The following is a 22,652-nucleotide window of genomic DNA, read 5'->3' as shown; positions in this document are numbered from 1 at the left end:
GAATGAACCTGTAAAACAGCAGCAGGCCAGCGTCCACATGAGGATGGTGATGAGAGTCATGGTGGTTGTGCTTTCTGCTGTGTTGACTGACAGATCTGAGTCCTGCAGTGTTGAACTCACAGGACTATAAACCTTCTCAGTTCACTGGAGGATCAGCTGACCATGCAAAGCCTCCTCTCTATGGAAATGATTTGTCTGCTGTCAGCACACTGAAGGCAACGTGGGGCACAAAATCAGGAGAAATACTGCTTGGATCTGTGACCTTCATGGAGCAGAAGAAAATATTTCTATTAGAAGTGCAGTTGAGGATTTCAGGATCAGTTTGTGTCCACTGTGGTTGGTATGATGTGTCTGTTTGTGTGCCTTCAGTTTACTCACAGAGTTTACTGAACATGATAAATTTCAATTCTGCTCAATATGCTGATTGGAAATCAGCATTATAAAATTTAATATTAGTTTCAAAGAGATTGTAATTGTGTCTTTGCCAGGCATAAAAAGTAAAGAAAAATCAAACAAATAATTTTCATCTGTATCATAATTTGAATCCATATAATTGAAAATTTCATGTAAAATCTATAAAGTGCATATTTTTCTGTGTTGTTGTGAAAAGCAGAGAGTTTTTCAGTGGACAGATGCTTGTTCACAGTGCAGGAGGTTTTTGTACGGCCACTTAATGAGTTTGTATCACTGTGGAGGACTTTCGGTGGAGGAACCAAACTCATCATTCACTGGAAGTATCACACATTTCTCATTTCTGCTGCATGAAATTGTATACTGAAGTTCATAAAATCAGGTGAAGAAGAAATTCTTGTTGGTATTTTAAATGTTGATGACATTTTTTTGTTGTTTATCAAACTTGGCTGATATTGCAGTTTGGTTCAAAGATAAATTTTATTTTAGTATTAAAGGTGATGCTAATGTTAAATTTATGTTAAATGATTACTCATTATTCCTATTTCACTTTGAATTGATTTGTGTTTGGTTCACCAAATTGTGCTTGAACGATTTGTCTGAGGAAAATTTTAATTACAAGTGCAGTTGAGGATTTCAGCATCAGTTTGTGTCCACTGTGGTTGGTATGATGTGTCTGTTTGTGTGTGTCTGCAAACTCATCACCCTGCAGCTTTCTGTCACTATTCTTACTCATATTCTGGTGATACCAATTCACTTTTTTATAACTGTCATTCAATAACTGAGCTCATTTAAAATAAATCTATTGATTATAATAAATATCAGTCCTTGTATTAATTGTGTCATATATTAATCATGAGAAACACACGCTTGATCAGATCTCATCTTTCTATCACACATCCCCTCAACATCACCTCAGGTTTCTGTCACCATGTGTAACAATACTGTGTGAAATATCAAATCTAATATGTTCATCATCTGTTCATCATCTGAACTATTTAAACTCTTACAGCTGATTGTTTCATGCTGCTGAATACAAAACTATTTGTGGTAAAAATTTTGAACACTTGTGTTGCTATCAGTGGATATTTTTAACAACAGTCCTGTTCTTGAAATAAAAAGATTTAATGATGTAGAATTAATTTAAAACTGCATTTTAAAAACATTCTGTGTGTTTGTTTCTGGTTCATTTAGATTCATTGTGGTTCTGCTTGATGACTCAGTCTCTTCACCAACTCTGTGCACCTGCAGCAGGCCGTTTTCACTTCAGTCAAACTGAAGGAGGTTTTTGTACGGCTCTAAATCACTGTGTGAACGTGCCATCACCATGAGCACCAAGACAGTAGTAATCTCCAATATCTTCAGCCTGAACACCACTGATGGTCAGAGTGTAGCTTGAACCAGATCTACTGCCACTGAACCGAGATGGAATTCCTGAGTTTAGATCAGTTGCAGCATATATGAGAAGTTTGGGAGCCTGTCCAGGTTTCTGGAGGTACCAACTTAGAGCGTAACCAATGTTTGAACTCCCTGTGGCTCTGATTGTCACAGTCCCTCCAGGACGAACAGACTTGGATTTGTCAGTCTGAGTCAGAAAGTTGCTGGCAGAAGACTCTGAAATGTAAAAAAGAAAAATCTTAAGAAGACATATTTAAAACAATTTGAAACAGCAATTCAGAAGACAACAATAAAACTATTACAAGCCAAAGTCCAAAAACAACACAGAATTTGCTCTAAATATTTTGTCAAAATCTTCTCACCCTGACTCAGGAAGCCCAAAGTGACTATCAGAGTTATTGGCAACTTCATCCTGATGCAGTTTTCAGTGTGAGTGCATGAAAACAGTTCAGACTCTCTGCGACATAAGAACTTAAACTCTGAGGAGCAGCCAAGCATCAAAGTCATGCAAAACACATTTGGGCACAGCTGTCTTTGTGAAACTGTTAGGCAGAGATGAGGTGGAGTACAGGCTACATCTCCCTGTGGACTGATTCATCACATGTAGAAACTCCAGACTTCCTGCTCCTCATCTCTCTGCTGCTTCTGTCTTTGCTGAGTTTCCCAAAGGCCTTAATGCTCATCAAGGGATGCAGGCTGCCCTCTGCTGGCACTCCGGATTCGCAATAACTTCATATTGACATGGGATTGATTTTGTGTTCAGTCCTCAGTTATTGTTATGAACATGTTCTGTGCATCCAGATATTCAGCTGAAATTGGCAGAATCAAGTTTACGTTAAAACAGACACAATGAATGTAACTTCACCTCAGTGTGTCTGCCTTTTAATTTAACAAATTCAGTCTTCTAACCCTCCCTAAATGTCTATTAGCATTGATATAACTTTGTGTGTTATATCCCACAGAGCATATGAATATCATAATAATAAGGTAAGGGTTGTCTGGAGTTGGATGAGTGAAATCACTGGCCTAAACAGGAAATACAGTGACACTGTTGGTGGGACCCTTAAGTGGGCTAATGAGTTTAATCAGCTTTGTAATAGGTTTGACTCTCCTACCCCCAGTGGCAGCTCTGACATTGCTCTCCTGTCCCATCAGCCACCCCCCAGCAGCAGCCTGTAGGCCCTGGGTCTGACCCCTCCCCCTCACTCACCTTCTGACTGTACAAGCAGCTTTGGTATCACTGCCAACCAGGTGAGAAGAGAGTTGGAGAGGCTCCACCCTGGGAAGACCCCTGGTCCAGACAGCATTAGCCCAAGGGTACTGAAGGCCTGTGAGAGCTGGCTGGAGTTCTGCAGCACCAGTGAGTTCCAGAGCTTTGGAAAACATCATGCCTGGTCCCAGTGCCAAAGAAAGTACATCCTACGGCGCTGAATGACTACAGGCTCATAGCCCTGACCTCCCACTTTATGAAGGTCATGGAGAGGTTGGTTCTGGCACACCTGAGGACACAGGTGTGTGGAGCCCAGGGCCCTCTGCAGTCTGCATACCAGCCCCATGCAGGGGTGGACACTGCAATTATATACCTGATGCAGAGGGCCTGCTCCTCCCTGGACAGACCCAACACCACCATCCGCATCATTTTCTTTGACTTTTCTTTCCCCTTCAACACCATCCAGCCTCGGCTGCTGAGGGAAAAGCTGGAGAGACTGGATGTGGACGCACCTCATTACCTGGATTACTGACTATCTGATGGACATTCCACAGTTTGTGAGGTCACAGAGCTGTGTGTCTGACTGTCTGACAAGCAACATTGGGCCTCCCAGGGAACTGTGCTGTCCCCCTTCCTCTTCACCACCTACAGTGCAGGTTTCAAATACTGTTCAAATATTGTTAAATAAAACTGTGGATTATAATGAGTCAGTGTCGTTGTATTTCTTTCCTCAGTCCTGAAATTATACTGCACCTCACAAATAGATTGAATTAAATCTATTAGCAGAATAAAAGTTTAAAATTGTACATGATTGTTCATTATTTTACATTAAGAGTGTCTGTGATTTTCAGTTTTAATGAGATTCAATGTGGTTCTGCTTGATGTCACTTGTGTTGACTGGATCAGTTGTCCTCGTTACACCAACTCTGTGCACCTGCAGCAGGCTGTTTTCACTTCAGTCAAACTGAAGGAGGTTTTTGTATGGCTCTAAATCACTGTGTGAACACATTAGCACTGTTCATTACATGGTAACTCTGACAGTAATAAACTGCTGCATCTTCACTCTGAACGCCACTGATGCTCAAACTGAAGTCAGAGCTGCTTCCACTGCCACTGAACCGAGCTGGTGTCCCTGACACACGGGTGTGTGCATATTTTATTAGGAGCTTTGGAGGCTGTCCAGGTTTATGTTGGTACCAGTACAAAGCATCGCCATCAGAATATCTGTTAACAGCCCGGCTTGTTCTGCAGGTGAGAGTGACTGTGGATCCTGGAGTTGATGTCACTGCTGCAGGCTGAGTCACAGTCACCTGACCGCTGCAACCTGCAGACAAAAACAAATTATTCATTTATCAGACAGAAATGAGAGACTATCTGAAGGGCAGACCGCAGTATGTACGCCTGAAATGCTGCCTGTCAGATGAAGTGATCAGCAACACCGAGGCTGCACAGGGGACTGTCCTCTCTCCCTTCCTCTTCACGATCTACACCACAGACTTTACGCAGTCCTGCCATCTTCAGAAATTTTCTGATGACTCTGCAGTGGTTGGGTGTATTATTTGGGGGGGAGTACAGGACGGTAGTGGACAACTTTGTCACATAGAGCGGGAAAAAACACCTACAGCTCAATGTGACAAAGACCAAGGAACTGGTGGTGGACCTGAGGAGGACTAAGGCTCCAGTGACCCCTATCAACATCAAAGGGGCCACTGTGGAGGTGGTGGAGGAGTACAAATACCTGGGGGTGTACTTAGATCACAAACTAGACTGGTGCAAGAACGTGGACATGGTCTACAGAAAGGGCCAGAGTCGCCTCTACTTTCTGAGGCAGCTGAGGTCCTTCAACATCTGCAGGACGATGCTGAGGACGTTCTATGAGTCGGTGGTGTCCAGTGCCATCACATATGCTGTTGCCTGCTGGGGCAGCTGCCTGAGGGTGAGGGACACAAACAGACTCAACAGAATCATTAAGAAGGCCAGCCATGTTGTGGGAGAGGAACTGGACTCTCTGAGAGTGGTGTCTGAGAGGAGGATGTTGTCAAAAATAAGGACTATACTGGACTTTCCCTCTCACCCTCTCCACAATGTGCTGATAGGCTACAGGAGCTCGTTCAGCAAAAGACTCTTACTGCCACGATGCACCACAGAGCAACACAGGAAATCATTCTTGCCTGTTGCCATCAAACTGTTAAACTCAGCACTGTGACCGACACACTCACTCACTTTATATATACAATGTATATATTGTTTTTTTTCACATGTACATACCTGTATTTTTAAATTTTCTTAAAAAATTTGAATACATTGTAAATACCTGTACTTTGAGATTTTAGTGCTTTCTTCACCTGTGGGTTTTTCTTTGCAAATCTTAAATAAAGCTTTGACCAGTGAAGAAGCCCGGCTGTCTCAGCTGTTGATGTTAGTAACTCCTTCAGAGTCGTCACAGGTGTCTTGGTGGTCTTCATCACTCGTCTCTTTCTTGCATGGTGTTGTATAATTGATAGCAATGATGTGGAGATGTTGAAGGAGATCTCCGCTGACACCATCGTACTTGTATAATAACTTTATTACAAGAAGGATACCATCAAATTCATGCATGTGAGTGGATCCAGGCCAAATGAAGATCACACTACCGAAAGATCTCTTGTCATATGTTTATGTAGGGTACTTGTTGACAACAAGAGAGGTGTATACATCTAGAAATGAACCAATGACCTTTCCAAATCATTGAGAGAGGGGGGAGAAAGACCAGCTTTCCCTATGTACCATATGCCTTTGGGGCTGGGGTCATAATCATCATTCCTACTAATCACCAGATCTCAGGAAGGCATCAATCATATTAATCTCCAGACACTACAATGGTCTCTCAGTTTGTCAGGACAACCTGCTCAAGACGGACTTACACATGTACCATAACATCATCCTTACATTTCTTAATAATGGACTGAATTGATGTTCGGTGACGTGGGGACTTTATTGTGTCCATCCGCTGACTTACACTTTTCAATAACCTTTTCTCTGAGTTGCTCAGAGTGTTATTTTGTTTTCATGGTGTAATTGTAGCCAGGAATACTGATTAACCAGTGACTGGACCTTCCAGACGCAGGTGTTTTATACTACAACCACCTGAGACACATTCACTGCATTGAATATCCAGTGAATGAATATGATTGAGTGTTGGGTTAAACGGAACAAAAACATATAATATATGTCAGAACATTAATGTGAGTGTGTAGTTTGTGCTTGGTGAGGTTCCTGTCAGCTCTGTGTTCAGTGGTCTGTGTCAGAGTCTCTTCCTCTTCAGCAGCTGCAGTCGGTTCCTGCTGTAACAGCTCAGAGTCTCTGCAGTCTGACTGAGGGAGGTTTTTGTACGGCTCTAAATCACTGTGTGAACGCACCGCCATGGTCGCCCAGACAGTAGTAATCTCCAATGTCTTCAGCCTGAACACCACTGATGGTCAGAGTGTAGCTTGAACCAGATCTACTGCCACTGAATCGAGATGGAGTTCCTGAGTTTAGACTTGTTGCACGATATATGAGAAGTTTGGGAGCCTGTCCAGGTTTCTGGAGGTACCAACTGAGATCAGCACCAATATTTGAACTCCCTGTGGCGCTGATTGTCACAGTCCCTCCAGGACGAACAGACTTGGATTTGTCAGCCTGAGTCAGAAAATTGTTGGCCGACGACTCTGAAATGAGGAAAAAAAAAATCTAAGAAGACATATTTAAAATAATTGAAACAGCAGTTCAGAAGGCAACAATAAAACTACTACAAGCCAAAGTCCAAAAACAACCCAGAATTTGCTCCAAATATTTTGTCAAAATCTTCTCACCCTGACTCAGGAAGCCCAAAGTGACTATCAGAGTTATTGGCAACTTCATCCTGATGCAGTTTTCAGTGTGAGTGCATGAAAACAGTTCAGACTCTCTGCGACATAAGAACTTAAACTCTGAGGAGCAGCCAAGCATCAAAGTCATGCAAAACACATTTGGGCACAGCTGTCTTTGTGAAACTGTTAGGCAGAGATGAGGTGGAGTACAGGCTACATCTCCCTGTGGACTGATTCATCACATGTAGAAACTCCAGACTTCCTGGTCCTCATCTCTCTGCTGCTTTTGTCTTTGCTGAGTTTCTCAAAGGCCTTAATGCTCATCAAGGGATGCAGGCTGCCCTCTGCTGGCACTCCGGATTCGCAATAACTTCACAATGACATGGGATTGATTTTGTGTTCAGTCCTCTGTTATTTTTACGACCATGTTGTATGCATCCAGAGGCTTCAGCTGAAATTGGACAAATAAAGTACAATTTAAACAGACACAATGAATGTAACTTCACCTCAGTGTGTCTGGCTTTTATTTTAAGAAATTCAGTCTTCTAACCCTCCCTAAATGTCTATTAGCATTGATATACCTTTGTGTGTTATATCCCACAGAGCATATGAATATCTTGTTGGACCTCTCAAAATGAAATTTCATGTTATCCATCTATTGATATTCATGTACACACATTTGAGGACTTGTGTGTCTTCTATCCCAGCTGGGTGGACCTGACCTTAACTTCCTCCTGCCAATTCACTTGCACAGCTGCAGCTCATTCACTGCAATCAACTCCATCCCAAGACTGCTGTATCAAACGACTGGTTCGACCAGTCCACCTCTGCTGTATCGCACTACCTTGTTAGTGGTAGATGCTTCAGGTCCCTTTCTGTCTTTGATGCTTTTGTAATCTTTGTCTATTAAATTGTATCACTTGTGCTCCAGTTCCACTACATTCCCAATGCCTGTCCTGCCCAGCCATGTGTCCCCAAGATTTCGTCAGTACAGCCCAGCTTCTTGGATTCCCTCCCTGAGTTCTCTGGTCTCACCTGTGAACTGGCCTCTCCTGGATCTCATCCTCAGTCAGTGCCTGCAGGCACTTGTCTGCCACATGGCTTCCCTTCCTGGACTTGCATCACTTCTTCGTTGGATTTCATTGAAGAGACTTAAACTTGATTTGGTTCTACGACTCTTATTCTTGATTTGAGAACAAAGATTCTTCAGTTTTTTAAACTTTGACTCCTTGTCATGAGTTTTCTGCTTGTGGATTCTGAGCATTGCTAAATTCTTAACACTCTCTGTTGTTGTAATGTGTCGTCTCTGCACAGAAGATTGTGGGTCATAAAAGCCAGACAAGCAAAATGCGACCAGATGCAGTCAGACGTCCTGCTGCGTTTGAGGGCCAGTGTACTAAATCTCTTCCTGGCATCCTAAACAGGATGTGTGTGTGTGAACTGGAACGCAGCCATTTTCTTCATCACAAGTTGTGACCTTTGAGCAGAGTTGTGCTGTTACACTGCATTCAGTGATTATGCTAAGCTAACTGGTGACTTGTTGGAGCTTCATATTTAGTGTTATTGATGAGCATGAACATCAAAGTTCATGTTAAAAAGATTTTGTAAGTGTGTCTGTGTTACACCAGGAATTACGTTTATGTTCGATCACGTTTTTTTGATACTGCTTGTGGAAAATTAATCAGAATGGATGCTGGCTAAACAATAACAGATGAAAAACATGTAAAACATGTCAGTATGTTAATGTGAGTGTGTAGTTTGTGCTTGGTGAGGTTCCTGTCAGCTCTGTGTTCAGTGGTCTGTGTCAGAGTCTCTTCCTCTTCAGCAGCTGCAGTCGGTTCCTGCTGTAACAGCTCAGAGTCTCTGCAGTCTGACTGAGGGAGGTTTTTGTACGACTACAAATCACTGTGTGAACACTCCACCCGTGTAGGCTCCCATACAGTGGTAATCTCCTGAATCTTCACTCTGGACTCCACTGATTGTCAGAGTGAATTCAGGTTCAGATCCACTGCTGCTGAAACGACTCGGAGTACCAGACTGACGGCTACTTATTTTGTAAAACAGCAGTTTGGGAGGCTGTCCAGGTTTCTGCAGGTACCAGCTGAGATCATCATCAACTCCTCTGCTGGCTGTACAGCTCAGAGAGACCGTCTCTCCCACACCAACTGACTTTGAAACAGGAGACTGAGTCACAGATGAACTCGCACCTGATCCTGGAAATAAAGAGAAGATTTAAATACATTTTAAAGAAATGACAGTGTGAGGTAACGTGCAGTGTGCACCTTCAGGCATGAACATGTCTTTCTCTCAGTACAGGAATGATAATATGGTTAAATGATATTTTCAATGGTGAGATTCCACAATATCAGTCGCTGCTCCTCACCTTGAAGTCCAAACAGCAGTGTGGTCAGCAGTGGAGTCAGTAACATCCTCATTCTGATTAATCACACTGTCAGACAGACTGCACACACTGGACTCAGTGGCTCATCTTAAACTGGTGTAGGAGCAGTGATGCACAGCCGTCATTCAAAACACCACCTTCATAGTCAAACCAATAGCTGCCTTTGTGTGAGGAGAGAAAATGTTTCAGATCCCAAAGAAAACCATCAGTTTCAGGTCAAATCTCACTGCACACCCACACCAACATGATTGGTTTTGTTTGAATATTGATCTGTTTCAAAAACTTTTTGACAGCATGGATAGGGCAGGATTGCTGTCATAAATCACTAATTCTGGTCCCTTTGCAGGGGTGGCGTGGTTGTGGTGATGTGCAGAGTTTGGGGTCCACCAAACATAGCGTCTAGTCTGATGGCCAGATGTTGTCTCCAATCTGAGCTGCTGAAGCTTGTAACTCCTTCAGAGTAGCTGTAGAGGTTTTGGTGGTCTCCTTCTTTCATGGTCGCCAAATTTGTGAAGAAGGCCTGCTCAACACGTGTGGCATATTCTGTCCATTTTTTAATGATGGATTTAACTGAACTCAGTTCAGTGTTCACTGACTTAGGAATTTTTTTGTATCCACCACTTGACTTGTCAGTGGTCTTTTCTCTGATTTGCTTGGAGTATTCACTTATCTTCATGGTGTAATTGTAAGCAGGAATACTGATTAAACAGTGACTGGACACTCACAATTAAAATGGTACGATAATAGTAATAATAATAATACTAATAATCATCATCATCATCACCATCATCGTCATCATCATCATCATCATAATACAGTTTGTCAGGTGAAGCTGTGTTTGTATGACGACAAATCACTGTGTGAACACATCAGCACTGTTTATATAATGGTAACTCTTACAGTAATAAACTGCTGCATCTTCACTCTGAACTCCACTGATGCTCAAACTGAAGTCAGAGCTGCTTCCACTGCCACTGAACCGAGCTGGTGTTCCTGACACACGGGTGTGTGCAAATTTTATTAGGAGCTTTGGAGGCTGTCCAGGTTTCTGTTGGTACCAGAACATACACTGACCATAACTACAGCTTGCAACAGCTGGATTTGTTTTGCAGGTGAGAGTGACTGTGGATCCTGGAGTTGATGTCACTGCTGCAGGCTGAGTCACAGTCACCTGACCGCTGCAACCTGCAGACAAAAACAAATCATTCATTTATCATCAGACAGAAATGAGAGCAAAGGCAGCACATGATGTTTGAAATGTTGCAGAGTGAATGAACCTGTAAAACAGCAGCAGGCCAGCGTCCACATGAGGATGGTGATGAGAGTCATGGTGGTTGTGCTTTCTGCTGTGTTGACTGACAGATCTGAGTCCTGCAGTGTTGAACTCACAGGACTATAAACCTTCTCAGTTCACTGGAGGATCAGCTGACCATGCAAAGCCTCCTCTCTATGGAAATGATTTGTCTGCTGTCAGCACACTGAAGGCAACGTGGGACACAAAATCAGGAGAAATACTGCTTGGATCTGTGACCTTAATGGAGCAGAAGAAAATATTTCTATATTTATTTATTCTATCTATATTTCTTTTCTGCAGTTGAGGATTTCAGCATCAGTTTGTGTCCACCGTGGTTGGTATGATGTGTCTGTTTGTGTGCCTTCAGTTTGCTCACAGAGTTTACTGCAGATAAATGATACATTTCAATTCTGCTCAATATGCTGTTTGGAAATCAACATTTCAAAATTAAATATTAGTTTCATCATGTATAAATTGAATTAAAACAGAAAAAATTACTTTGTAACAAAGAGATTGTAATTGTGTCTTTGCCAGGCATAAAAAGTAAAGAAAAATCAAACAAATCGTTTTCATCTGTATCATAATTTGAATCTATATAATTGAAAATATCATGTAAAATCTATAAAGTGTATATTTTTCTGTGTTATTGTGAAAAGCAGAGAGTTTTTCAGTGGACAGATGCTTGTTCACAGTGCAGGAGGTTTTTGTACGGCCACTTAATGAGTTTGTATCACTGTGGAGGACTTTCGGTGGAGGAACCAAACTCGTCGTTGAGTGTAAGTATCAGAGATTTTTATTTCATACAACAAACAGCAAATTGAAATTAGATCAAAAATTGAATTAGACTCTGATCACGTTTTTGTGGTTCGATGTTTGTCATGTGTTTTATTTTTGTATTAAGTGAGGCTGATCTCACAATCGCAGAGCAAACGTTAACGAAATTATAACGAAATTTTGAGTCAATATTGCATATAATTAAACAATAAGAAAGCGAAAAAATGAATGTATTTTCTGATTTTCTATCGTTGTAATAACTTAAAATGATCAAATTTGAAAAATATTTGGGTAAAGTAAAACCTGTAATGCACAAAACATTACATCATTGTCTGGAAATTAATTTTATTTTAGAATTGTATTTACATTCAGCGATCAAACAGTTTTTGGATTAAAATTGTGACTCCTGTTAGACAAAAACATGATTTTATCAGAAGCTGCAGCTTATCTTTGTGTTCACGGTTCATTCGTTCTCCACGCAGTGAACAGGAAGTGAAAGAGACAGATGACAAAGGTTTTAACTGCATTCACACGAGTGTTTGAGCTCTGTCAGGTTCAACTGAAGAAAATCATCACAGGGATGAGTTATTCACTGTCACACATTGTGACACACACATGAACATGTCATCAGTGAACCTTTTCAGTTGCATCTACACTTGAATCGTGTGTCTTGTGGTCTCATACTGAGTGATTTATGAGTGCAGCAGCAGCAGCACAAGTTTTTCTGTTTGATTTGATGAAATCCAACAAATTATCAGGATGTGGTTTTTCTTTATTAGCGAGCCTTGACTCTCATCACTTTGTCTGTTCTCCCCTCTCTCCCCCCTCCCTCTCCTCCAGCGGGCGTGGTGCGGCCCACCCTGACCGTCCTCCCCCCCTCCACACGGGAGCTGCAGCAGGGCAGTGCCACAGTGGTGTGTCTGTCCAGCGGGGGCTCCTCAGCCTGGACGCTGGGCTGGAAGGTGGGGGGCGGCAGCAGCTCCTCAGGGGTGTCACACAGCCCGGAGGTCCTGGGGACGGACGGCCGCTACAGCCTGAGCAGCACCCTGAGCCTCAGTGCGGACCAGTGGAGGAAGGCGGGCTCAGTGAGCTGTGAGGCCAGTCTGAGTGGACAGAGCCCTGTCACTCAAAGCCTGGACCCTGGCCGCTGCTCAGAGTAGAGCTTCAGCAACACTTCCTGTCTGGAAATGATGCTGCTTCTTTCACAGAGATCTCCATCAAGCTGCAGATCTCCTGTGTTCACATATTTCTGCAAGTTTCTCAGCTCTCTGCTCAGCGTGTTAGTGTGCATGTTGCTTTCTAATACTCATCTTCTGCATGTTCTGCTTTATGTTCTTTACACTTCAGATTCGACTGAATATTATCAGAGTCGCTTCAGGAGAAACGATTCATTCATCAGAAATGTGGCATAAACATGAAACCATCATTAAATAAAACTGTGGATTATAATGAGTCAGTGTCTTTGTATTTTTTTTGCTCAGCCCTGATATGATACTGCACCTCACAAATGAGCAGAATAAAATTTTAAAAATGTATATGATTGTTCATTATTTTACATTAAGTGTATCTGTGATTTTCAGTTTTAATGAGATTCAATGCGGTTCTGCTTGATGTCACTTGTGTTGACTGGATCAGTTGTCCTCGTTACACCAACTCTGTGCACCTGCAGCAGGCCGTTTTCACTTCAGTCAAACTGAAGGAGGTTTTTGTACGACTCTAAATCACTGTGTGAACGTATAGTCGCGATGGTAGCCCAGACAGTAGTAATCTCCAATATCTTCAGCCTGAACACCACTGATGGTCAGAGTGTAGCTTGAACCAGATCTACTGCCACTGAATCGAGATGGAGTTCCTGAGTTTAGATCAGTTGCATCATATATGAGAAGTTTGGGAGCCTGTCCAGGTTTCTGGAGGTACCAACTGAGATCAGCACCAATATCTGAACTCCCTGTGGCGCTGATTGTCACAGTCCCTCCAAGACTAACAGACTTGGATTTGTCAGCCTGAGTCAGAAAGTTGATGGCAGACGACTCTGAAATGAGACAAGAAAAATCTTAAGAAGACATATTTAAAATAATTTGAAACAGCAATTCAGAAGACAACAATAAAACTATTAAAAGCCAAAATCCAAAAACAACCCAGAATTTGCTCCAAATATTTTGTCAAAATCTTCTCACCCTGACTCAGGAAGCCCAAAGTGACTATCAGAGTTATTGGAAACTTCATCCTGATGCAGTTTTCAGTGTGAGTGCATGAAAACAGTTCAGACTCTCTGCGACATAAGAACTTAAACTCTGAGGAGCAGCCAAGCATCAAAGTCATGCAAAACACATTTGGGCACAGCTGTCTTTGTGAAACTGTTAGGCAGAGATGAGGTGGAGTACAGGCTACATCTCCCTGTGGACTGATTCATCACATGTGGAAACTCCAGACTTCCTGGTCCTCGATTCTCTTCTGTTTCTGTCTTTGCTGAGTTTCTCAAAAGCCTCAATGCTCATCAAGGGACGCAGGCTGCCCTCTGCTGGCACTCTGGGTTCACAACAACTTCACAATGACATGATTATTTCCATGTTCCGCGCTTGATTATTTTTAGAATCATGTTGTAGGCATCATTGTATGCAGCTGAAATTGGAAGAATCAAGTCTAAATTCAGCCAGAGACCACAAGGGAAGGATCATGGATGTTTCATGGTCATTCTCGCCATTGGAACATCAACAGAATGACATACGGTACACATGTCTCAGTGACCCAAAATATACCTTTCAAAATAAATAAAAAGTGTTTGTGGGATGATTGTGTTGAAAGCAGAACAAAAATACAAAAAAGCAGCTTCACATCATCCTTATTTTCCATTTGTGTGAGGGTCTGATGGATCACAGCAGAGATGGCATCAGCTGTGGAGCAGATCCACCTGTCGACATACTGGTGAGGTCAGCTGTTGTGTCAATGGACTTGTGTGTTATTACCAGCCTCTCAAAGCACTTCATCCTAATTGGGGTGGATGCAACTGGGCGGCAGTCACTGAGACAGGACACATCCTGGGACTCTGGCACAGGGACGATAGTAGACGTCTTGAGGCAGGTTGGAGTAATGGCCTGGGACAGTGAGTTAATAATATGTCCTTCATGACCTCTGATAGCTGGTGTGCACAGTCCCTCAGGACCCAGCCCAGGATCCTGTCAGGACCTGCTGCTTTACGGAGGTAACTGTCTGCAAAGTCATCCTCACCTCCGCTGCTGTCACACTGAGAGGGAGCTCACCGTCATCTCAGTGCTGCTAGTGTTAATTGTCAGGAACAAAGTTTGTAACCCTCCCGCTCTGTGGGACGGGGCAGATTCAAACGTTTGGACAGAGGCAACAGAAAAGACAGGACTGAAATGTCTGCACTTCAATTTAAACTGAGCAAACTGGTTCTGATTGGCACATTTTGTTACCTTTGGACAGAGCCAAGCTGTTTCCCTCTGTTCACAGTCCTTATGATAAGCTAAGCTAATGGGCTCCTTGTTTTCAAGTGAGAACCAACATGTTCATCATTATGTGTATCTCAGATGGTACAGGATATGTTTATTTACTTTACCAATGACTGATACCAAAAGTGATTTAATAGAAAAAAGGATAAAAACATGTAAAACATGTCAGTATAATAATGTGAGTGTGTAGTTTGTGCTTGGTGAGGTTCCTGTCAGCTCTGTGTTCAGTGGTCTGTGTCAGAGTCTCTTCCTCTTCAGCAGCTGCAGTCGGTTCCTGCTGTAACAGCTCAGAGTCTCTGCAGTCTGACTGAGGGAGGTTTTTGTACGACTACAAATCACTGTGTGAACACACCTCCACTGTGGTAACTCTGACAGTAATAAACTGCTGCATCTTCACTCTGAACTCCACTGATGCTCAAACTGAAGTCAGAGCTGCTTCCACTGCCACTGAACCGAGCTGGTGTTCCTGATGCAGGCTTTCTGGCAAATCTTATTAGGAGCTTTGGAGGCTGTCCGGGTTTATGTTGGTACCAGTACATACCCTCATCACCATCAGACCATCTGTAAACAGCCTGGCTTGTTTTACAGGTGAGAGTGACTGTGGATCCTGGAGTAAATGTCACTGCTGCAGGCTGAGTCACAGTCACCTGACCGCTGCAACCTGCAGACAAAAACAAATCATTCATTTATCATCAGACAGAAATGAGAGCAAAGGCAGCACATGATGTTTGAGATGTTGCAGAGTGAATGAACCTGTAAAACAGCAGCAGGCCAGCGTCCACATGAGGATGGTGATGAGAGTCATGGTGGTTGTGCTTTCTGCTGTGTTGACTGACAGATCTGAGTCCTGCAGTGTTGAACTCACAGGACTATAAACCTTCTCAGTTCACTGGAGGATCAGCTGACCATGCAAAGCCTCCTCTCTATGGAAATGATTTGTCTGCTGTCAGCACACTGAAGGCAACGTGGGACACAAAATCAGGAGAAATACTGCTTGGATCTGTGACCTTAATGGAGCAGAAGAAAATATTTCTATATTTATTTATTCTATCTGTATTTCTTTTCTGCAGTTGAGGATTTCAGGATCAGTTTGTGTCCACTGTGGTTGGTATGATGTGTCTGTTTGTGTGCCTTCAGTTTGCTCACACAGTTTACTGCAGATAAATGATACATTTCAATTCTGCTCAATGTGCTGTTTGGAAATCAACATTATAAAATTAAATCTTAGTTTCATCATGTATAAATTGAATTAAAGGAGACAAAATTACTTTGTTACAAAAAGATTGTAACTGTGTCTTTGCCAGGCATAAAAAGTAAAGAAAAATCAAACAAATCATTTTCATCTGTATCATAATTTGAACCTATATAATTGAAAATATCATGTAAAATCTATAAAATGTATATTTTTCTATGTTATTATGAAAAGCAGAGAGTTTTTCAGTGGACAGATGCTTGTTCACAGTGCAGGAGGTTTTTGTACGGCCACTTAATGAGTTTGTATCACTGTGGTGGACTTTCGGTGGAGGAACCAAACTCGTCGTTGAGTGTAAGTACCAGAGATTTTTATTTCATACAACAAACAGCAAATTGAAATTGGATCAAAAATTGAATTAGACTCTGATCACGTTTTTGTGGTTCGATGTTTGTCATGTGTTTTATTTTTGTATTAAGTGAGGCTGATCTCACAATCACAGAGCAAACGTTAACGAATTCAAAACGAAATTTTGAGTCAATATTGCATATAATTAAACAATAAGAAAGAGAAAAAATGAATGTATTTTCTGATTTTCTGATGTATTTTCTATTGTTATAATAACTTCAAATGATCAAATTTGAAAAATATTTTGGTAAAGTAAAACCTGTAATGCACAAAACATTACATCACTGTCTGGAAATCAATTTTATTTTAGAATTGTATTTACATTCAACGATCAACCAGCTTTTGGATTAAAATTGTGACTCCTGTTAGACAAAAACATGATTTTATCAGAAGCTGCAGCTTATCTTTGTGTTCACGGTTCATTCGTTCTCCACGCAGTGAACAGGAAGTGAAAGAGACAGATGACAAAGGTTTTAACTGCATTCACATGAGTGTTTGAGCTCTGTCAGGTTCAACTGAAGAAAATCATCACAGGGATGAGTTATTCACTGTCACACATTGTGACACACACATGAACATGTCATCAGTGAACCTTTTCAGTTGCATCTACACTTGAATCGTGTGTCTTGTGGTCTCATACTGAGTGATTTATGAGTGCAGCAGCAGCAGCACAAGTTTTTCTGTTTGATTTGATGAAATCCAACAAATTATCAGGATGTGGTTTTTCTTTATTAGCGAGCCTTGACTCTCATCACTTTGTCTGTTCTCCCCTGTCTCCCCCCTCCCTCTCCTCCAGCGGGCGTGGTGCGGCCCACCCTGACCGTCCTCCCCCCCTCCACACGGGAGCTGCAGCAGGGCAGTGCCACAGTGGTGTGTCTGTCCAGCGGGGGCTCCTCAGCCTGGACGCTGGGCTGGAAGGTGGGGGGCGGCAGCAGCTCCTCAGGGGTGTCACACAGCCCGGAGGTCCTGGGGACGGACGGCCGCTACAGCCTGAGCAGCACCCTGAGCCTCAGTGCGGACCAGTGGAGGAAGGCGGGCTCAGTGAGCTGTGAGGCCAGTCTGAGTGGACAGAGCCCTGTCACTCAAAGCCTGGACCCTGGCCGCTGCTCAGAGTAGAGCTTCAGCAACACTTCCTGTCTGGAAATGATGCTGCTTCTTTCACAGAGATCTCCATCAAGCTGCAGATCTCCTGTGTTCACATATTTCTGCAAGTTTCTCAGCTCTCTGCTCAGCGTGTTAGTGTGCATGTTGCTTTCTAATACTCATCTTCTGCATGTTCTGCTTTATGTTCTTTACACTTCAGATTCGACTGAATATTATCAGAGTCGCTTCAGGAGAAACGATTCATTCATCAGAAATGTGGCATAAACATGAAACCATCATTAAATAAAACTGTGGATTATAATGAGTCAGTGTCTTTGTATTTTTTTTGCTCAGCCCTGATATGATACTGCACCTCACAAATAGATTGAATTAAATGAGCAGAATAAAAGTTTAAAATTGTACATGATTGTTTATTATTTTACATTAGGAGTGTCTGTGAGTTTGTGTCAGTTTTCATGAGACTCAATGTGGTTCTGCTTGATGTCACTTGTGTTGACTGGATCAGTTGTCCTCGTTACACCAACTCTGTGCACCTGCAGCAGGCCGTTTTCACTTCAGTCAAACTGAAGGAGGTTTTTGTACGACCACAAATCACTGTGTCAACACATCAGCACTGTTTATTACATGGATACTCTTACAGTAATAAACTGCTGCATCTTCACTCTGAACTCCACTGATGCTCAAACTGAAGTCAGAGCTGCTTCCACTGCCACTGAACCGAGCTGGTGTTCCTGACACACGGGTGCTCGCATATTTTATTAGGAGCTTTGGAGGCTGTCCAGGTTTATGTTGGTACCAGAACATAGCCTCATTACCACTAGACCATCTGTAAACAGCCCGGCTTGTTCTGCAGGTGAGAGTGACTCTGGATCCTGGAGTTGATGTCACTGCTGCAGGCTGAGTCACAGTCACCTGACCGCTGCAACCTGCAGACAAAAACAAATCATTCATTTATCATCAGACAGAAATGAGAGCAAAGGCAGCACATGATGTTTGAAATGTTGCAGAGTGAATGAACCTGTAAAACAGCAGCAGGCCAGCGTCCACATGAGGATGGTGATGAGAGTCATGGTGGTTGTGCTTTCTGCTGTGTTGACTGACAGATCTGAGTCCTGCAGTGTTGAACTCACAGGACTATAAACCTTCTCAGTTCACTGGAGGATCAGCTGACCATGCAAAGCCTCCTCTCTATGGAAATGATTTGTCTGCTGTCAGCACACTGAAGGCAACGTGGGACACAAAATCAGGAGAAATACTGCTTGGATCTGTGACCTTAATGGAGCAGAAGAAAATATTTCTATATTTATTTATTCTATCTATATTTCTTTTCTGCAGTTGAGGATTTCAGGATCAGTTTGTGTCCACTGTGGTTGGTATGATGTGTCTGTTTGTGTGCCTTCAGTTTGCTCACAGAGTTTACTGCAGATAAATGATACATTTCAATTCTGCTCAATATGCTGTTTGAAAATCAATATTATAAAGTAAAATCTTAGCTTCATCATGTATAAATTGATTTAAAATTGAAAATATTTCTTTGTTACAAAGAGATTGTAACTGTGTCTTTGCCAGGCATAAAAGTAAAGAAAAATTAAACAAATAATTTTCTTCTGTGTCATAATTTGAATCCAAATAATTGAAAATATCATGTACAATCTATAAAGTGTATATTTTTCTGTGTTATTATGAAAAGCAGAGAGTTTTTCAGTGGACAGATGCTTGTTCACAGTGCAGGAGGTTTTTGTACGGCCACTTAATGAGTTTGTATCACTGTGGTACACTTTCGGTGGAGGAACCAAACTCGTCGTTGAGTGTAAGTACCAGAAATTTTTATTTCATACAACAACCAGCAAATTGAAATTGGATCAAAAATTGAATTAGACTCTGATCACGTTTTTGTGGTTCGATGTTTGTCATGTGTTTTATTTTTGTATTAAGTGAGGCTGATCTCACAATCACAGAGCAAACGTTAACGAGATCAAAACGAAATTTTGAGTCAATATTGCATATAATTAAACAATAAGAAAGAGAAAAAATGAATGTATTTTCTGATTTTCTATCATTATAATAACTTCAAATGATCCTCTGGTTAAAAATTATCAAATTTGAAAAATATTTTGGTAAAGTAAAACCCGTAATGCACAAAACATTACATCACTGTCTGGAAATCAATTTTATTTTATAATTGTATTTACATTCAACGATCAAACAGCTTTTGGATTAAAATTGTGACTCCTGTTAGACAAAAACATGATTTTATCAGAAGCTGCAGCTTATCTTTGTGTTCACGGTTCATTCGTTCTCCACGCAGCGAACAGGAAGTGAAAGAGACAGATGACAAAGGTTTTAACTGCATTCACACGAGTGTTTGAGCTCTGTCAGGTTCAACTGAAGAAAATCATCACAGGGATGAGTTATTCACTGTCACACATTGTGACACACACATGAACATGTCATCAGTGAACCTTTTCAGTTGCATCTACACTTGAATCGTGTGTCTTGTGGTCTCATACTGAGTGATTTATGAGTGCAGCAGCAGCACAAGTTTTTCTGTTTGATTTGATGAAATCCAACAAATTATCAGGATGTGTTTTTTCTTTATTAGCGAGCCTTGACTCTCATCACTTTGTCTGTTCTCCCCTCTCTCCCCCCTCCCTCTCCTCCAGCGGGCGTGGTGCGGCCCACCCTGACCGTCCTCCCCCCCTCCACACGGGAGCTGCAGCAGGGCAGTGCCACAGTGGTGTGTCTGTCCAGCGGGGGCTCCTCAGCCTGGACGCTGGGCTGGAAGGTGGGGGGCGGCAGCAGCTCCTCAGGGGTGTCACACAGCCCGGAGGTCCTGGGGACGGACGGCCGCTACAGCCTGAGCAGCACCCTGAGCCTCAGTGCGGACCAGTGGAGGAAGGCGGGCTCAGTGAGCTGTGAGGCCAGTCTGAGTGGACAGAGCCCTGTCACTCAAAGCCTGGACCCTGGCCGCTGCTCAGAGTAGAGCTTCAGCAACACTTCCTGTCTGGAAATGATGCTGCTCCTTTCACAGAGATCTCCATCAAGCTGCAGATCTCCTGTGCTCAGATATTTCTGCAAGTTTCTCAGCTCCCTGCTCAGCGTGTTAGTGTGCATGTTGCTTTCTAATACTCATCTTCTGCATGTTCTGCTTTATGTTCTTTACACTTCAGATTCGACTGAATATTATCAGAGTCGCTTCAGGAGAAACGATTCGTTCATCAGAAATGTGGCATAAACATGAAACCATCATTAAATAAAACTGTGGATTATAATGAGTCAGTGTCTTTGTATTTCTTTCCTCAGGCCTGAAGTTATACTGCACGTCAGACTGAATTAAATGAGCAAAGTAACAGTTTAAAAATGTACATCACTCTACATTATTTTACATTAAGTGTGTCTGTGACTTTCAGTTTTAATGAGATTCAATGTGGTTCTGCTTGATGTCACTTGTGTTGACTGGATCAGTTGTCCTCGTTACACCAACTCTGTGCACCTGCAGCAGGCCGTTTTCACTTCAGTCAAACTGAAGGAGGTTTTTGTACGGCTCTAAATCACTGTGTGAACACACCACTGCCATGGTAGCCCAGACAGTAGTAATCTCCAATATCTTCAGCCTGAACACCACTGATGGTCAGAGTGTAGCTTGAACCAGATCTACTGCCACTAAATCGAGATGGAGTTCCAGAGTTTAGACTCGTTGCACGATATATCAGAAGTTTGGGAGCCTGTCCAGGTTTCAGGAGGTACCAACTGAGATCAGCACCAATATTTGAACTCCCTGTGGCGCTGATTGTCACAGTCCCTCCAAGACGAACAGACTTGGATTTGTCAGTCTGAGTCAGAAAGTTGTTGGCAGAAGACTCTGAAATGTAAAAAAAAAAAAATCTTTTATAAAATAATTTGAAACAGCAGTTTATAAGACAACAATAAAACTATTAAAAGACAACGTACAAAAACAACACAGAATTTGCTCCAAATATTTTGTCAAAATCTTCTCACCCTGACTCAGGAAGCCCAAAGTGACTATCAGAGTTATTGGCAACTTCATCCTGATGCAGTTTTCAGTGTGAGTGCATGAAAACAGTTCAGACTCTCTGCGACATAAGAACTTAAACTCTGAGGAGCAGCCAAGCATCAAAGTCATGCAAAACACATTTGGGCACAGCTGTCTTTGTGAAACTGTTAGGCAGAGATGAGGTGGAGTACAGGCTACATCTCCCTGTGGACTGATTCATCACATGTAGAAACTCCAGACTTCCTGCTGGTATTCCGGATTTGCAATAACTTCATATTGACATGGGATTGATTTTGTGTTCAGTCCTCAGTTATTGTTATGATCATGTTCTGTGTATCCAGATGCTTCAGCTGAAATTGGAAGAATCAAGTCTAAGTTCAAACAGAAACAATGAATGTAACTTCACCTGGAGTTGGGTGAGAGAAATCACTGGCCTAAACAGGAAATACAGTGACACTGTTGGTGGGAACCTTAAGTGGGCTAATGAGTTCAATCAGTTTTGTAATAGGTTTGACTCTCCTACCCCCAGTGGCAGCTCTGACATTGCTCTCCTGTCCCATCAGCCACCCCCCAGCAGCAGCCTGTAGGCCCTGGGTCTGACCCCTCCCCCTCACTCACCTTCTGACTGTACAAGCAGCTTTGGTATCACTGCCAACCAGGTGAGAAGAGAGTTGGAGAGGCTCCACCCTGGGAAGACCCCTGGTCCAGACAGCATTAGCCCATTAGGGTACTGAAGGCCTGTGCGAGCTGGCTGGAGTTCTGCAGCACCAGTGAGTTCCAGAGCTTTGGAAAACATCATGCCTGGTCCCAGTGCCAAAGAAAGTACATCCTACGGCGCTGAATGACTACAGGCTCATAGCCCTGACCTCCCACTTTATGAAGGTCATGGAGAGGTTGGTTCTGGCACACCTGAGGACACAGGTGTGTGCAGCCCAGGACCCTCTGCAGTCTGCATACCAGCCCCATGCAGGGGTGGACACTGCAATTATATACCTGATGCAGAGGGCCTGCTCCTCCCTGGACAGACCCAACGCCACCATCGAAATCATTTTCTTTGACTTTTCTTTCCCCTTCAACACCATCCAGCCTCGGCTGCTGAGGGAAAAGCTGGAGAGACTGGATGTGGACGCACCTCATTGCCTGGA

At 42.6% G+C, this 22,652-nt stretch overlaps 1 protein-coding gene and 4 gene segments (V, D, J or C); 3 read left to right on the top strand and 2 right to left on the bottom strand.

The window, feature by feature from the left end:
* Positions 1-6,350: 6,350 nt before the first annotated feature.
* On the bottom strand, positions 6,351-7,288 carry LOC124071474. The segment is given in 2 exon segments: positions 6,351-6,708; positions 6,853-7,288. Coding segments are annotated over 2 exon segments (453 nt in total).
* Positions 7,289-9,167: 1,879 nt separating this feature from the next.
* LOC124072183 lies at positions 9,168-12,770 on the top strand. The segment is given in 4 exon segments: positions 9,168-9,198; positions 9,240-9,255; positions 11,286-11,320; positions 12,159-12,770. Coding segments are annotated over 4 exon segments (402 nt in total).
* A 101-nt stretch (positions 12,771-12,871) lies between these two features.
* LOC124071471 lies at positions 12,872-13,732 on the bottom strand. The segment is given in 2 exon segments: positions 12,872-13,350; positions 13,496-13,732. Coding segments are annotated over 2 exon segments (456 nt in total).
* Positions 13,733-14,186: 454 nt separating this feature from the next.
* On the top strand, positions 14,187-17,796 carry LOC124072182 (immunoglobulin lambda-like polypeptide 5). The gene is made up of 4 exons (XM_046413402.1): positions 14,187-14,421; positions 15,867-15,896; positions 16,218-16,334; positions 17,185-17,796. The coding sequence occupies exons 1-4, from the start codon at positions 14,187-14,189 to the stop codon at positions 17,502-17,504; spliced, it is 702 nt and encodes a 233-aa protein (XP_046269358.1). The 3' UTR covers positions 17,505-17,796.
* A 1,385-nt stretch (positions 17,797-19,181) lies between these two features.
* LOC124071480 lies at positions 19,182-20,767 on the top strand (the record flags this gene model as incomplete). The annotated part of the segment is given in 2 exon segments: positions 19,182-19,302; positions 20,156-20,767. Coding segments are annotated over 2 exon segments (441 nt in total), but the record flags the coding sequence as incomplete, so codon positions are not given.
* Positions 20,768-22,652: the final 1,885 nt, after the last annotated feature.

The sequence above is a fragment of the Scatophagus argus genome, chromosome 15, assembly GCF_020382885.2.
Source record: "Scatophagus argus isolate fScaArg1 chromosome 15, fScaArg1.pri, whole genome shotgun sequence".
Taxonomy (NCBI): domain Eukaryota; kingdom Metazoa; phylum Chordata; class Actinopteri; family Scatophagidae; genus Scatophagus; species Scatophagus argus.
This window is presented reverse-complemented; position numbering and strand designations above follow the sequence as displayed.

Coding starts and splice junctions, on each gene's coding strand:
- LOC124072182 (XM_046413402.1), top strand. CDS start 14,187: ATGGATCACAGCAGAGATGGCATCAGCTGTGGAGCAGATCCACCTGTC. Junction 15,897..16,217: donor GTTTGTGTCCACTGTGGTTG/GTATGATGTGTC, acceptor TATGAAAAGCAG/AGAGTTTTTCAGTGGACAGA. Junction 16,335..17,184: donor AACCAAACTCGTCGTTGAGT/GTAAGTACCAGA, acceptor CCTCTCCTCCAG/CGGGCGTGGTGCGGCCCACC.